The sequence below is a fragment of the Carassius gibelio genome, chromosome B4, assembly GCF_023724105.1.
Source record: "Carassius gibelio isolate Cgi1373 ecotype wild population from Czech Republic chromosome B4, carGib1.2-hapl.c, whole genome shotgun sequence".
NCBI lineage: Eukaryota > Metazoa > Chordata > Actinopteri > Cypriniformes > Cyprinidae > Carassius > Carassius gibelio.
In genome coordinates this window covers 10339819-10357066 of record NC_068399.1, presented here as the reverse complement: position 1 = coordinate 10357066, position 17248 = coordinate 10339819, and the positions used below count along the sequence as shown (strand labels likewise).

The window sequence follows — 17248 nt, the reverse complement described above, 5'->3', positions numbered from 1 at the left end:
AGTTTCAGACCCGGTTAACTGTAACTGAATAACATTCAAAAGGATCCTTGAATGTGGAATAGCATGAGATTAATACATTAATAATCTCATGCTAATAATAATCTCAAAGTCAAACAGATTTAATATCTGTATGAACTATTTATCCGTAGTTGATCGCTAATTCATCTGTACTGATTGTAGCTGCAACAGTATATTTCTCCAAGCTACTCATAATTTAAAGTACATTCCCATACACTGTAAACAAATAGTGAATTTTGGCGTTTGCCATTACACATGCGTTGATGGATATGGGTCTCTCGTCAAAATTAAAAGCCGTGATGTTTTGCTACTGCTTGCCCTCAGCAGTCAGCACTTGGCCCACATAGCACACTTTGAATGAGTATCTGTCACACATGGCACCATGCCTTATTGCGCCGGGTGGAGTTGTGGGAAATAAATTGCTTAGAAAGTTGGTACACCAAACTTTGCTCCACACACACTAAAGAGAGAGAGTTCTCCCAAACATCTTTATCATAGGAGAATAGGGGCCTTCTTAAGGCATCGTCGTCATCTTATGACAAATACACACAGTGTATACAAACACAGAGGCATACAAAACAGAAATAAAGTACGCCTTTCAGAGAAGGAACAATTAAGCATCTCGTTTCACCATGAGCCCAGAAAGAAACAGTGCTGGGAGAAAACAAGAAAGGAAATAACAAATGTATATAAAAACCAAGACATATCACTGCATAATGTCTTAGGTCTGAAACATACTCAATGCAATAATGTCTTGTATGATTACACATTGCTCAAGCTTCAAATACACATTCTCAAATATAAAAATCACTGCATTAACAAAAGCTTACAACATAATTCAGAAAGGAGCATTCACGTTGACAGCGATTTGGTGTGACAAAGCACCCAGAAGTCACTCATTCTCAAGGGAGTGGGTGATTTGCGATGACATGAGCAACTGCATTGGAGGCAATGCAACAAAGTTGGGCAGAAATGTATGCTAATGAGCACTGATGCGACATAACCATTCTCTTTCAGGTCAACCACTGTCACGCAAAGCTTTTGTGTACTTGAGTAGAGTATTTTTCAGGCCTGAAGGACAAATTGGACGGAACTTGCAAAAACAAAGTGGAGGCTTTGATTCCTCACGATTAGACAAGGTCAAAGACCCAGGAAAACGTGTCACCATGGATGCCAGCGACTGCAGAGCCTGGGGAAAAGACCCCCATCCTCCATCCACTGAGGGCATCAATTGAGCCACCCTTGTTCACTGCTTGGTTCAGGTTATTACGGTCTCAGAAGTCCATTGGAAGGGTCCCTCTGGGCCCTTCAAAATCATTAGTCTGGACATCCCGTTTAGTCTACTGGAAATCAAGCACTTAAAGGTGTAAAGGTCAAGAAAATGAAAGACATTGGGCACAATCACAACGATTGAATCTCACAAAGAAAATGAAGATCCTTGGAAAGGTTTAAAGGGGCAGGTTATGACAAATTTTATGAAATTGTGATTGAGAAATTATATTAAAATTCATGCCACTGGGCATATAACACCCACGCTGACTTAACACCAAAAGCGAAGAACAGAAAACTAGTGAGTTTACACAGCTGAGCTGTTTTTGGAGTTTGTCAGGGCCCTATACATAACTATAGATCTCATATTGTAAAAGGTTTATTGACTTACCGATATACTCGAAAAGATAAACGACGAAGAAGGGTGTGACAAGGTCATTGATGCCTTGAACGTAACCACTGGCTGGATGACGTATCGCCCAGATGAACAGAATCCGCTCAAAGATCTAGTTAAAAGCAGCAAAAGGAGAAGACATCAGAATATATGTTCAACATTTGAAAGTAGCAGAAATTGATATATACTGATTCATGCAATACAACACAAAAACAGTTAGTAGTAGAATTTGAGCGTACAAGGTCACTCAAACGGTTTTAATTAGAGACACAGTGGGATCAGCCACCCCAGCCAGCAATCAATTAAGAAAATCAATTAAGCCTTCTGAGCTTTTTAATCATTAACATCACAACATTCAATAGCACAGACAGCAAGGTGAGAAATTACAAGAAGCTGTGTGCATATTTATTATAAGATGGGGCTTTCGCTTTATTTGTGGTTTTGCCAAGTTGGATGTGTTCCTGGATTTATATGATTATGGGTTCTGGCACAACACTGCAATTGAACAATCAGATTTTAGGGTTAGGATTAGGTTTGGGCTAGGGTTGGATGTTAGGGCTGTAGTACTCGAGTCTGGTCTTGGACTCGAGTCCGGTCTCGAGACATTTTTCTGTCGTCTCGGACTTGTCTCGGACTCGTTGCATTTGCACTCGGACTTGTCTCGGACTTGGCCATTGGACTCGCCAAGTCTTCTAGTTGGTCTCGACCGAGTCCAGCAAAAAAATAAAATAAAAAAATTCTCCTTCAAAACAAAACCACATTTGCATGATGTCGTGACTGAAAACGTGTGGAAAACGCTAGGCGCGCCGCTCTCTATATTTCCAAAGCACTCTGTAGCCTGCGCTCGCGCTCCAGTGGCGTCTGCTGTTGCTGGGCAACCATTACCCGCTCTCCATGATGACGCAGAAGTTTCAGCAAACAATAAATTGATTTCCAGCACTAAACATCCCTTTCAGTAGCTCTGCTAATAGATTCATTTAAAAAATGGCTGTCCTTGTTCAGCTATGACCATCTGTTTCTCTATCTTAGCTTTCAGTATTGTTCCGGGAAAGGATGTGCATGACCAGCGGTGCATTTGCTGCGACCTGAAAAGTTTAGATGTTTCTAATTTAATTTTCTACCTGTTAGATTGTGTCTTATTTACATCTACACCTAGATCGCCTCAAACGTCCCCTTTACAATAATGAAATACTAATTATTGTTGTACAGTATAGGGGTTGCAAGACTACTGATTTCTACTAGTCGATTTTTTTTAATAAAAAATGCTTGAGTTACTCGACTACGCTTATTAATGTATAGCCTTATGCAACAATTAGCCTACATATGTAAATTTAAAAAAACTTTATAATTATGACATTACATATTTAAATTTTCATATAACAGCCAGTATTTGTATCTGTAGCAATCACACATTTTTTCCTATCTGCATTCGGATACAGCGTCGTACAGTTACTTGATAAGACCATTATGACTTTTTTTTTTTTCGTAGTTATCACTGAACAAGTATGTCGTATTAAACTAGAATAGTTATTAATTTCTAAAATAATATTTATCATGCAAGCAGAGAGATGTCATGAGAAACGTTTAGTGATCATTTGAACACGACTGAATCCATTCAATGCGCACATTTTTATTACGCATTTATTAATTTATTTTATTACATTTTTATTTTTAACACTTTGAGCGAGTATAATGTTAATGAACTTCACTAAACAGATGTGTGTGTGCCGCGCAAACCAGCAAAAGGTAAATATGCAAACATGTAGGAAAAGTAGACAATGTATCCGTATCTAAGATGATTTTTAGCCTACTCTTGAGAGAGAACTGGTTTGGTTTTTGACAGACTGAGACGCGCAATGCAGCTGTTTGATTGGTGAGCGCGCTGTCCTTATTACATTCATTCGTATCATATCGTAGCCTAAGCTTTAAATCATTGCCTTATATATAAATATATATAAATACTATAACGTGTATGATGTATTATTATAGGTAAAATTACTCTTGCAACGCTCTGATTTCTGAGAGATGTGCAGAGAGGCGACAACAATGCGGTGTTTGATTTGCGCTCTTTTCACTCATAAAGTTTACATTCATTCACTTCTGGCGCTGATCCCCTGGCTCACCTGTTATCTAGCAAACACCAGACTGTGTCAGCTTCAGCCGAGTATTCAGGCAGAATTATTCCTTGTCCGTTATTCGTTTTTTAAGCCATTATCCTTGCCACAACCCTAATTATTACATTACATATTTTATTTTTACATGCAACATAAGGTCATATAGTAACAGCTCCACGCAATATTGTAATTCTAAAATTTACGTCGTACTTGCAAACACTTTGTATGCATTATGGTTAATGCATGCATAATTATTTCCAACAGCGCCGAGTCTATGCAAGCACTAGTACAGTATAACAAAAATATTGTTGTATTTATGTGCGCATGCCCAGTAAAGCCAAACGTATCCCTTCTAGCCTTGCTGCACGCATTTGTCATATCCCGAATTTTGCGTGTGTCTGTGCACTGTGCCAAGGCAAGGCATCAGTCATTTAAATTTTTGACCACAGACATAATGTCAGCAAAAGCAGCATTATTAAGTAAATAAAATGAAAATAACGTACATAAAAATCATTTGACCTTCAAATTATTTTGTTCTAGAGGGCCAGTGTCCTTTATAGTTTATTTTTGAAAAGTATGAATCTGAAATATATTTTATTTTACCTGGATATTTTCATGGGTGGGGGGCATGGGGGCCCATCAGGACTGCCTTTTTGCATAGGGCCCGGGATCTTGTGTAACGCCCCTGTTAGCTTTAACCCTAGTTATACACACTTGAACCAGCTAATCAAGCTCTTACTAGACACACTAATCTTCCAGGTGTGTTAAGGCCATTTGGAGCTAAACTTTTCAGGACATTGGCCATCCAGGATGTAGTTTGGAGACCCCTGTCCTACAGAGTTTTTACTTTGCACATGCTTTTTGATCATTACAAATAATAATGTAAATTAATTTTCTTAGAATAGGAGATATGCTGTCTCTCACATCACAAACATTATCAGTAGTTAAGTATGTGGTCTTGAAGAGGACCCTTTTTTCTCTCATTTGGACTCGGTCTTGACTTGGACTCGAAACTTTTGGACTTGGACTTGACTTGTACTCGAACCTCTTTGGACTCGGTCTTGACTCGGTCTCGACTAGTCCTGGACTTGGACTTGACTTGGACTTGACAAAGCTGGACTTGACTACAGCTCTATTGGATGTGTCAAAAACATCATTTCTACTAGTCGATTTTTTTTAATTAAAAATGCTTGAGTTACTCGACTACGCTTATTAATGTATAGCCTTATGCAACAATTAGCCTACATATGTAAATTTAAAAAAACTTTATAATTATGACATTACATATTTAAATTTTCATATAACAGCCAGTATTTGTATCTGTAGCAATCACACATTTTTTCCTATCTGCATTCGGATACAGCGTCGTACAGTTACTTGATAAGACCATTATGACTTTTTTTTTTTTCGTAGTTATCACTGAACAAGTATGTCGTATTAAACTAGAATAGTTATTAATTTCTAAAATAATATTTATCATGCAAGCAGAGAGATGTCATGACAAACGTTTAGTGATCATTTGAACACGACTGAATCCATTCAATGCGCACATTTTTATTACGCATTTATTAATTTATTTTATTACATTTTTATTTTTAACACTTTGAGCGAGTATAATGTTAATGAACTTCAATAAACAGATGTGTGTGTGCCGCGCAAACCAGCAAAAGGTAAATATGCAAACATGTAGGAAAAGTAGACAATGTATCCGTATCTAAGATGATTTTTAGCCTACTCTTGAGAGAGAACTGGTTTGGTTTTTGACAGACTGAGACGCGCAATGCAGCTGTTTGATTGGTGAGCGCGCTGTCCTTATTACATTCATTCGTATCATATCGTAGCCTAAGCTTTAAATCATTGCCTTATATATAAATATATATAAATACTATAACGTGTATGATGTATTATTATAGGTAAAATTACTCTTGCAACGCTCTGATTTCTGAGAGATGTGCAGAGAGGCGACAACAATGCGGTGTTTGATTTGCGCTCTTTTCACTCATAAAGTTTACATTCATTCACTTCTGGCGCTGATCCCCTGGCTCACCTGTTATCTAGCAAACACCAGACTGTGTCAGCTTCAGCCGAGTATTCAGGCAGAATTATTCCTTGTCCGTTATTCGTTTTTTAAGCCATTATCCTTGCCACAACCCTAATTATTACATTACATATTTTATTTTTACATGCAACATAAGGTCATATAGTAACAGCTCCACGCAATATTGTAATTCTAAAATTTACGTCGTACTTGCAAACACTTTGTATGCATTATGGTTAATGCATGCATAATTATTTCCAACAGCGCCGAGTCTATGCAAGCACTAGTACAGTATAACAAAAATATTGTTGTATTTATGTGCGCATGCCCAGTAAAGCCAAACGTATCCCTTCTAGCCTTGCTGCACGCATTTGTCATATCCCGAATTTTGCGTGTGTCTGTGCACTGTGCCAAGGCAAGGCATCAGTCATTTAAATTTTTGACCACAGACATAATGTCAGCAAAAGCAGCATTATTAAGTAAATAAAATGAAAATAACGTACATAAAAATCATTTGACCTTCAAATTATTTTGTTCTAGAGGGCCAGTGTCCTTTATAGTTTATTTTTGAAAAGTATGAATCTGAAATATATTTTATTTTACCTGGATATTTTCATGGGTGGGGGGCATGGGGGCCCATCAGGACTGCCTTTTTGCATAGGGCCCGGGATCTTGTGTAACGCCCCTGTTAGCTTTAACCCTAGTTATACACACTTGAACCAGCTAATCAAGCTCTTACTAGACACACTAATCTTCCAGGTGTGTTAAGGCCATTTGGAGCTAAACTTTTCAGGACATTGGCCATCCAGGATGTAGTTTGGAGACCCCTGTCCTACAGAGTTTTTACTTTGCACATGCTTTTTGATCATTACAAATAATAATGTAAATTAATTTTCTTAGAATAGGAGATATGCTGTCTCTCACATCACAAACATTATCAGTAGTTAAGTATGTGGTCTTGAAGAGGACCCTTTTTTCTCTCATTTGGACTCGGTCTTGACTTGGACTCGAAACTTTTGGACTTGGACTTGACTTGTACTCGAACCTCTTTGGACTCGGTCTTGACTCGGTCTCGACTAGTCCTGGACTTGGACTTGACTTGGACTTGACAAAGCTGGACTTGACTACAGCTCTATTGGATGTGTCAAAAACATCATTTGATCATTTCTTATTTTAGGGGTAAATTTAGTTTGGTTTAGTTTAGTTTAGTTTAGTCAAAGACTATAGAATACCCAAGACATGTCACTTGTATAGCTTTGAATTTGGAAAAATGCAACACTCAACATGGCCACTGTACTAAACGATGCCCCGCCTTCTAAGCAAAAGAGCAAATCCCTAATCGGTAAAGTCAGCGCAACACCACAGCTGCCGTTAGAATCCCCAGTTGCTATAGAATTAGTCAGCGTTCGGAGAAGTATGTCAAGGGTAATTTTAAACGCAATTTTAAAAACAAAAACGCACTACTGTAAATTGGGCCTAGGTGCACTGGTTGATCTAGCCTGAGGGGAAAAAAAATTAAATTAAATTTAATTTTTTTTTTTTAATTTAATCGTAAGCTTGGCAAACAGTTTTAGAGATTTTGATTAGAAGTGCACTTGAACTCAAACATTTTATCTATTATATATTAAGAAAGCATCATGAAATATTAAACAAATGGTTTCAATATTTAACAAAAACATAGTATTTAACAAGAACATAATATTTTGTTATGGAAAGAGCACATTAACAACATAACGTACACACGCATTTTTTCATGCATGTGTTACCCTCTGCTGTCATTTTTGTCAACAGCATGGTTCAATTTTAATTGTTTTACTACTGTCTCGATGCAAATTCTCTTATTTGATGAAAAATTGTGTCTTATTTGATGACAAATTAATCAGTAACTTGACAAAAATATGTGATCCATGAACATGTCCTACTTGGCAAAATCAAATCCATTCTTTAAATACATTTATAAATACAGATGCAGTGTTGTGTCTGAGTTTGGAGTAACTTCAGTTCTTTAACTATAGATGTTGTTTTTAAGTCGAATCTTTTTACTGCAAAAACCAAGAACTTTTGTGGCACTTTTGCATTCCTTTATTTGGAAACAACACCTTAATTTAAAGTGATGGTGACTTTATTTTATTTTTTTTGCATCACCTTGCTGTCAGCTCAATGGAAAGACGCATGAAGTTTGACTTAAATCAAGAGGGAAAATGGAAGACTCTTTCTCTTCTCTTATCTCTGCCTCATGCAACTGACATCTCCCGCGCTCTTTTCAGGGCGTAATGTATCTGTCATCCCCAAATAAACTCATCTCGCATGTTGAGCCCTAAACAATAAACGTGTACAAGGCAGCTCATGCTTGTTTTTTTTTTTTCTTCTGGATCCTGTCGATCAAATGGTGTGCCTTTCTCATCTGCGTTCTTTTCTATGATCAAAGCTCCATTTATCAAAGACTTTAGACTGGTAATGTGAGTTTCTCCACATAGCTGACATCTCCTGCCTCTTTTCTCCCTCGTACCCTCCCATCTCCTCAAGGTAGGCATGGCAAGATCTCGCTCTCCTCCAGAAGCCCATTACATAGTGGAAATTAGACACTAAACCAGGCAGCAGAAATCAATGAGCGAGCTGGAGTGCATTGAAGCGCCTGAAGCGAATACATTATCCATTTATTTGGTTAGGAGACATCCACAGTGGAGGCCTTGTCCATACTTTTACTTAACACTGCATGCTTTTTGATAGTCATTTTTAAATGCAGAATAATTTTTTGAAAGGCACCAGGAGGAGGAGGAATCTTGCTCAGGGCCACAATGCATCGACATCCAGCAAGCACATTACACAAAATGTTATGATATGAATATACAATTCAAGCCTGCATTGGGTCTGGTTATGTACGGCAACAAGTATATATAAAAAAAATAATAAAAAATATAAAAATATTGGAAGACCGTAAGGCAGTCTGGACCAGTATTTTATTATTATTATTATTATTTATTTATTTATTTTTGTTAGTGCATGCCCCAGTGGCACAGAAGTCATTAGTATACAGCAATAGTATTTCAAAGCCAGCCGACTCAATGTGGATGAACTCCGTTTAAAGGATTAGTTCTTAAAATCAAAGTCATTGTTTACTCATCTGAGGTCATTTCAAAACAGCATGACACACAGTCCTCCAAACAATACAGAAGGAGATCTTTAAGAACTGCATGGGTTGCTTTTGTCAACCCATGGATTGGAACTGACATTTTCTAAGATTCAAAAATGATGTAAAGCACCATTAGGGGTCTATATGACTTCTGTCCTACATTCAAAGTGTTCTGAAGTCATACAAAACATTCATTTTAGGAGCTTTTTTATTTTATTAGCATATATTTAAAGGGGGAGTAGAATGGTGTTCCGTGTATTCAAAGTTGTTCACGGTGTTAAAGAGATGGATTCTCATTCTAAACATGGCCAAAGTTGTAAAAAATAATTTCGAAGAATGACTGAGAATTTGTGCCGAAAATGTTACTTCCGGGATCTATTGACGTGGACGAGAACGGAAGTCCTTATATGAGCATTTCTCCCAAGAAGCATGCCTGCGCACACGTTGGCCAGAGGAGAGCGAGACCGCGCACATCAACGCGCTTCAAAATCGTCGGCAGCGCTGCATAGGATTTGTTTGAGAATGCCTCCAAATAAGTGCATTTTTGGATGTGAGGGAAAGTTTACAGTGTTCAGCTTCCTCAAGAACCAAGCATTACACGAACAGTGGATGCAGTTTGTTTTTCCAGGGCAGCAATGGAGTGTTTCAAATGCGTTTGTGTTCTGGTCAGTTGAGTGACGAATGTTTTATAAACACGGCCCAAGTCGACACTGGATTTCACATCGTTTGCTATTAAAACATGGAGCCGTCCCTGTGATATAAGACCCCATTCATGTAAATAAAACTGCATCAGATTTGTGTATTTTGTTGGAAATCAGCACATAAGTGAATATATGTTAATGGAAACAACACGGAACATCAGTATTATAGCTCCGCCCACGACACACCTCAAGGAGCTCGGCTTTTTCCGGAAAGAATCGGAAAGCTGTATTTATCTTTTATAAATATGATAAAACTAAAGACTTTATAAATCTGAAAGCTTTTTTTCACCAATCATTTTAAAAGTATGGAAAACACTAGTCAGAATTCCTCCTCTTGTGTCACATGGAGGAAATACAATCTAATGGGTTTTGAAACGACATAAGCATGTTCGTTCTGTTTCTTTCTAGTGGTTGGGTGTGAGTTTGTGAGGGTGAACGAGTCAAGCTGAGTAAAATGGGTGGTGCAAAAGTCTCACCTCTTGCACAGAAGCTTGTTGAAAGAGAGGTATAAGAGGATTAGTTCTCGGTATGTCAATGTGTATCTGCAGGGAAAAGAGGAGCACAAGCAGGTTAGGACAGAACAGACTAGCGAGAAAGCTCAGCGAGGAACAAGCCTGGCCGTCTGAGGCTACGCCTGAGAAGAAACTCACTGAATTCTTCTTCCTGCTCTGGTATTCTATTTCCTGTGTACCTTAACACACGCTTTCCGACAAAACATTTCAGGCTCGAGACTCAGCTGGCTGACCAGAATGAGAGTTTGACAGACAGATAGACAGATAGATGGCTGATGATGGAGTGACTGGGGGAGAGTAGCATGTGACATGACTCTGGGCGGTCCATCTGTCCTTACCTCGGTTACCTTGGGCTGCAGAACTAAACTTTCTGGACTCATCCGGGGAATATCTATGTGAATCTGATGGTTCAGAAAACACACACACACACAGAAAATGTGGATGCCAAGAACATGAAGAGTTATGGAATTGAGAGAAGACAAACACACAAATACATTTCCACTATGAGGAGAAGCATTCCAATCCACAATTCATGAACATTATTTATTCGGCAGGAGTGAATAATCAGTAAACTTTGATTAGTCAGCTTGTGCGATTAGTTAAAATATTGACTTTAACAAATCACTTCAGTTTTTGACAATCATATTATGTAACTCCAATTAATTTATCCAAATAATATATTTGGCACACAAAAGACCATTCACAATTTAATTAGATGTATGAAAAAAAGAAAACAAATAGTAGTAACTAAATCTCCTGCCTCATATGGATAAGAAACAAAATAAAGATAAGTGATACGATGTTTAATTTTTTGGATAAGCTATTGTATTCAAAAACTTGATCTCATTCCCACTAATAAAAAGATTTTTATCATTAGGTCTACACTTGAAGAATTGCTTTATAACAGAAAATCAAGTTGCAATTCTAACTGAAAGCAACACTGACTCTGGTTTTGCATGCTCAATCCTGTAAAGCTGCTTGATTTAAGGTTAATCTATTGCATAAAGTGCATATAAATAAGTGTGACATGACAGAACTTTATTAGAAGACCGAACTAATCTACAGAGTTGTTATCCGATGTGTTCTTAACTGCTGCTTTCTCACTGCTGTCAGTTTTTGATGTTTATTTCATATTGAGAGCATATATTTGCATATTTATCCAAACATCGCTCAGCCGCTTGAGGTTCGGCTGAATTTGTTTTGTGTTCATTTCATGTTCTTATATTAGGTCATTTTAGATTAAATGACTATTCGATGTGTCAAATTTTTGGTCGATGTTGGCGATAATGTCGACTTATCATTTTATCCCTAATGATAATAATACATTTTCAAATTTAATTTTATATTTAAATCTTGAATGAATGTATTTTTATATGATTGCATACTAAATATTGCGCATCATTTTACCTTCAAAATTTAATTACACAAACTACAAAATAACAACAATCACAGTAAACATATATTCAAATGTTTCTTTTTTTTCTTCAGTTTATGTAAAATTTTATTCAAATAAAATTATTCAATTAAATATTGTTCTCCCGATTTTAGGGATATGTGCTTAAAAACTTGGGGAAGCTGTACGATCATGAAAACATCTGCATTTCTAAGAAGGATTGTAAAATGCAAAATAACAGATTTATATTTTTATTTTTTATTATTTATTTATTTATTTTATCACAACCATTTTGGATTCATATGTAAGAAATGTTCTTAACAGACTTTGTGAGAATCACGCATACATAGCTTTCAAGAGGTGAGAGGAAAAAAATGTGTGAATCTCACAACGCCAGTGATCAGGTTTAAATCAGGCAGACATTTATCAGAGTGACAGCAACAGTTTGATCTTCACATCCTCCTGCCAATACACTGGAGATTTAAACATTCCTTGTCATCTTTTCCTCCTCTGCGTCGAAATATTAAAGACTATCTGTTGATGGCATTTCTAAACACTTATGAGCGCCTAATATAACAGTGTTTTGGCAAAGCTAACACACTGCTGCTGCCAAAACCTCAATCAGTACACAAAAACAACCCAAAACCCTGACTACATTACATTCAACCCCTGGCAAAACTGAACTGCTTGCTTTGAACTTAAAAAAAAAAAAAAACTTCTATTAACAACAGAATCTGTCTGCGCAGAGCTGTAAGGGAAGTCGGGAAGTTAAAAGGAAATCACAGGAAGATCTGAATCATCTCAAGAGTATTTGGTTCTGCTAATTATTGCTGCCATCCTGCATGAAGTTCAGTTAGCAGTATTCTCGAGCACTGTAGGAAGCCTTTTTCGACGACTAAGTCACAAAATATGAATAAAAATCCTAGAAAATAAGTGTATTTGTGTCCCCTTCAACAAATGGTCAGCAAAAAGCAGCAGTTTCTTTCTATAAATAACTTTTTTATATGAATTGATGAGATTTGATATTTCAACCATGTTACCAGTTTGTATCATTACATGAATGCTATAACAATAATTATAATAAAAATTTTAAAAAATTATTTATTATAAAATTATATATTATAGCCATTGTTGAATGGCTGAACTTGACAAATGCATCCATGATGTATTATATATATTAGAAAAATAATAATTTTTTAACAAATTAAGAAAAATGGGAAAAGGCTGTATATTTGTCTGTTTACCAAATGATGCAAGTGTTACCATTTAAAGGAGCTTTACATTACACCAATGCACAGAAGTCATGCAAAAACAGGGCTGCACACAAAATGTGGGACACGGCTAAAAATGACACTTAAATACTGTTTGGAATAAAAAGTATTGGTACTTCAAACATATTGCTACTTCAGTTGAAAAACAATTTAGCATTTCAAAATTCTAACGCTGCATAATTTGAATTTATTGGACACTCGAGAAGCTTGAGAGTTCTGCGGTGGGACAACGTTTAAAGGGGGAGCTTTTTAGTATTTTTCCTGCTGTCTTGATTTTATTTTAGACAGCATCTTATCTAACATATCTCACCGTTCTAACATCACAGATATGAGAATTTGGACTAATAATGCTTATATACGGAGTAACAAAACCAGTTTGTATCTTAATCGCTTGAGTACTTAGAAAAGCGCTATATAAATGAAAAATTCGGTAACACTTTAGAATAAGGTTCCATTAGTTAATGTTAGTTAACTACTTTCATTAACATGAACTAAGCAAGAACAATCCTTCTACAGCATTTATAAGTCTTAGTTCATGTTAATTTCAACATTTACTAATGCATTATTTAAATCAAAAGTTGTGCTTGTTAACATTAGTTAATGCACTGTGAATTACCATGAACTAACAATGAATAACTGTATTTTCATTAACTAACATTAACGAAGATGAATAAATACAGTAATAAATGTATTATTCATTGTTTGTTCATGTTAATTAATACATTAACTAACATTAACTAATGGAACCTTATTCTAAAGTGTTACCAAAAATTCTTCTTATCATTAATCAAGAGCATGTAGAATTAAATGTAGTTACCTGTCTGTATGTGTCCTGATGATGTTCATCATTACGGGAGTCGTAGTACTGCTCAATAAAGCCGAAATATTCCTGCCGCTTCCTCTGCAATGTGCTTTCTCTCCGCTCTGCATTGGCTGGCAGGTACCCCTGTAAAACAAAAACGAGCAAATCCAAAAACTAATGTTTACACCAGGCCAGACAAGATCCCTCTAAATCAATCTGATATAGATCTGACCTCGCCAGCAAAAATGTTTGTTTGCCTGCAACCAGCACAATAGCGGTTAGCATCAAGTCAGCCGAAACCAGAACTCGGAAAAGTTTGAAGGTTTCACGGAGTTTGGGGCCCAAAAGTTGACATCAGTCACATTTAAAGTTACATTTCCTCTTATTACTTGCCACAGCAAGAGAATGAGAGCGCAGCAGATGTTCAGGCCCAGAAAAGAAAGTCTCTTGATAAAGTAATTGATTGCACGAAAATCTACAAGCACAGAAATCCATTTATCACGCGAGACGCTCCCCCATGTGGCTATTTTTTACTTCCACACTCAGACGGGTTTCGTGACAAGATGTATGTGTGCCAAGGAGAGCTCTTCTTTACGCTCCATTAACACATGTACATGTAATTAAGTCCTACAGACTAACACATTATAAATAATGTTCACATTATTATAAGAAAAAAATAAACGCACCACAAAGTTAGAAATGGTAATAAATAAACCTGATGATGTGCATGGGAGTTTTTCTTCAACTATAGACTTATGACCTGACGGACCTTTAGAAAACAGTGTATTATATATATATATGTGTGTGTGTGTGTGTGTGTGTGTGTGTGTGTAATTGTATAGAAATTACATTTCTAATTTTTTTTTTTATTGCATAATTGGACAAACCTGACAGTGTTTGTGTTTACTTGATAAGAACTTAAAATTAACATATCGGAAGTTGCATTCATTTTTAGATCTGATCATTTCCCTAATATATTTGTTTTTCCATTAGCAGACGTATCCAGCAAACGTTATAAAGACATTAAAAGGGCAATAGAAGTGATGTAATGGCAATACTGAGAGGTCACTAGGCATTAGATCAGAATAAGTGAGCCGTCTAACAGCACAAATATCAAACTGCTTCACAAGATCAGGACAAACTTCTCCTCAATGAGGTTTCCTTACTCTATAATAATCATGGCCACATACATGAGAACGGGCATCTACCTGTCTTTTTCAAACGGAGAATATTGTTACTATATTAGGTTCTAGATTACACAAAATATCTTTTAATAAGCATTGTGTTTTTATTCGTCCTTTCCACTGAGCATAAAGTTTTGATGCCAGAAGTTATGTTTATTTCTAACTTTTGAATACTGGAATTTTATTGTTATACATTTCTATTTAAGATTATTTGATGCATAAAAAGTTCAAAATGATTTAAAAGTTTTTTTTTTAAATAAAAAAGTTTTTTTTTTTTTTTTTTTTACTTTTATTCACCAAGTATGTGTTAAATTGATCAAATGTGATAGTAAAGGCTTATATTAGACTTATATTAGAAAATATTTTCATTTATACTATATTTCATCAAAGAATCCTGAAAAACTATGTAAAAAAATAAATCAATCAATCAAAATCAAAAGCATCATGGGGTATGAAAACTGTAGTATTCTTCATTCAGCATTATACTGCATTAGTTTAAAATATAATAATATTTAAATATATTACATTTTTGTTCTGTATTTTTGATCAAATAAATACAAACTGTATGAGCATATCAGACTTAAAAAAATATATAAATAATAGGGCCGGGACTCGATTAAAAAAATTAATCTAATTAATTAGAGGCTTTGTAATTAATTAATCGAAATTAATCGCATTTTAATCGCATATAAATATTTGACCTGAGAACAGTGAGAAGTAATTTTTTTCACATGGATTTATAGTATACCATTGAATAATGACTGAATAAGCTTAAGCAACAAAATATTGTTTATTTTTGTTCACCCAAGTCTAGCAGACCAGTGCAATTTTTGCCATGAAGTGTAGCAATAGCATATTTAGAAACAATTTAGAAATAGTACATTTCAGAAATTCAGGAAGCTTATAGGTGCTGGAATCTTCTGTAAAGTGTATTTTTTTTAAGTAAAACACAATACTGTCAATTACATTCAGATCATTGGAAACACTGACTATTAGAAAACATCTCTCTGTTGCTTCAGAGGCCATAACATACTAAGTCCAACTCTCAATAACCTTGGCCAAAACAATAAAGAGTTTAACATAAACTGTTGCACCAACAAAATAATACATAGTTCAACATAAAGTGTAAAGTCCACGCTAGCTGCTAAATGTTTTGCGTTGAGGTGATACTTGAGGCTCGATCATGTGCTGCTGTGATATGCGAACGCTAGTCGGTGCTCCAGTATAATCGGTCCCGCCGAAACTCATCCAGTGAGAAACGTTCCGCTGTGCAAAAATACGTTATTAAAAATGCGGGAATTTTGTTTCAGTAATTAATTAATCTTAGTTAACGCGTTATTTTTTGTGTAATTAATTAATCTCAATTAACGCGTTAAAGTCCCGGCCCTAATAAATTTATAAGCTTACTGATCCCTAACGTTTTAACAGCAGTGTATAAATACTGAGCAATGTGCTCCATTTTAAAATTAGGTTGGGTCAGGTCGGTGGCAAGGTCTTGTTTACCGTCTAGCTTCCACCAGCAATATAATGTCTCTGCAGACCTCTACCAGAACCGGTAACTTCCAGACTCAAAGATCACTGTAACACATAATCTACAAAAAGAACTGCTCTCGTTAATAACATCCACAAAAGATGACACCGCTGATCTGGCACTCGTGTGTGAATGCCGCATCAGGTGAAATAAACATGAAATAAAGCTGTTGTTCTCATTTTGTCACCGGAGAAAGAGATGCGGGGAGGGAGAGAACGGGGCATTGTTCACAGCAGGTGCAGAGGTCCAAGAACAACAGGCCGGTAATAAATGTTTCCCAGCAGCTGGGTTTGGATGAACACGCGCGTAAGGTCTATGTCCAGGCGCTGGCTCTGCATCAACCCGCTCCCACCTGCTCACGACGGGACGCCATTACTCAAACACCTCGTATTAGTGCAACTGAAACCACCATTTAATCATCTGCACAGCTTTATCCTTTTATTTATTAAAGCCCACCGTGTGCTATTTCACCGAGTGTGGGTGGGTGAGAAAGAGATGGGTCTTACACCCCCAAAAAAATAAAAATAAAGTTATCACGGAGAATATGATACACTGGGGTAAGTCTTTTTTTTTATTATTATCTTACACCTACAAAATGTTATTTTGGAACCCTCATAACTGCATTTTTAAACTAGTACAAGCCAATTTTTCAGCAGTTATTGTTGTCACACCCACAAACAAGCAAGGCAGCAGGGGATTGTGGGTAAAACTTCTACACATCTGGGCAGCTGTACAGAAACAGACCAGAGAGAAGACCACAGCTCTTTTCGTCTGGGTAATCATGCCATTTCCTCGAATAACAAAATGCGCTGTTACAGGGCAAACATTGCTATAGTGTTGTTGGCATCGTGTCTAGAGATCAGATAGATGTGACGTTCTCTGCAACAG

General features: G+C 36.4%; 1 protein-coding gene across 3 annotated transcripts in view; it reads right to left on the bottom strand.

Moving 5' to 3' along the window:
- tbc1d22a (TBC1 domain family, member 22a) overlaps positions 1-17248 on the bottom strand; it is a 133495-nt gene that overhangs the window by 85507 nt on the left and 30740 nt on the right. The window contains exons 6-9 of one of the 3 annotated variants that reach the window (XM_052555271.1): positions 13661-13789; positions 10518-10580; positions 10144-10209; positions 1679-1793 (exon numbers count right to left, since the gene is read on the bottom strand). In XM_052555271.1, coding sequence (XP_052411231.1) covers positions 1679-1793; positions 10144-10209; positions 10518-10580; positions 13661-13789 — 373 coding nt within the window. The remainder of the gene's footprint in view (positions 1-1678; positions 1794-10143; positions 10210-10517; positions 10581-13660; positions 13790-17248) is intronic. The other 2 variants (XM_052555272.1, XM_052555273.1) reach the window with 2 other exon arrangements.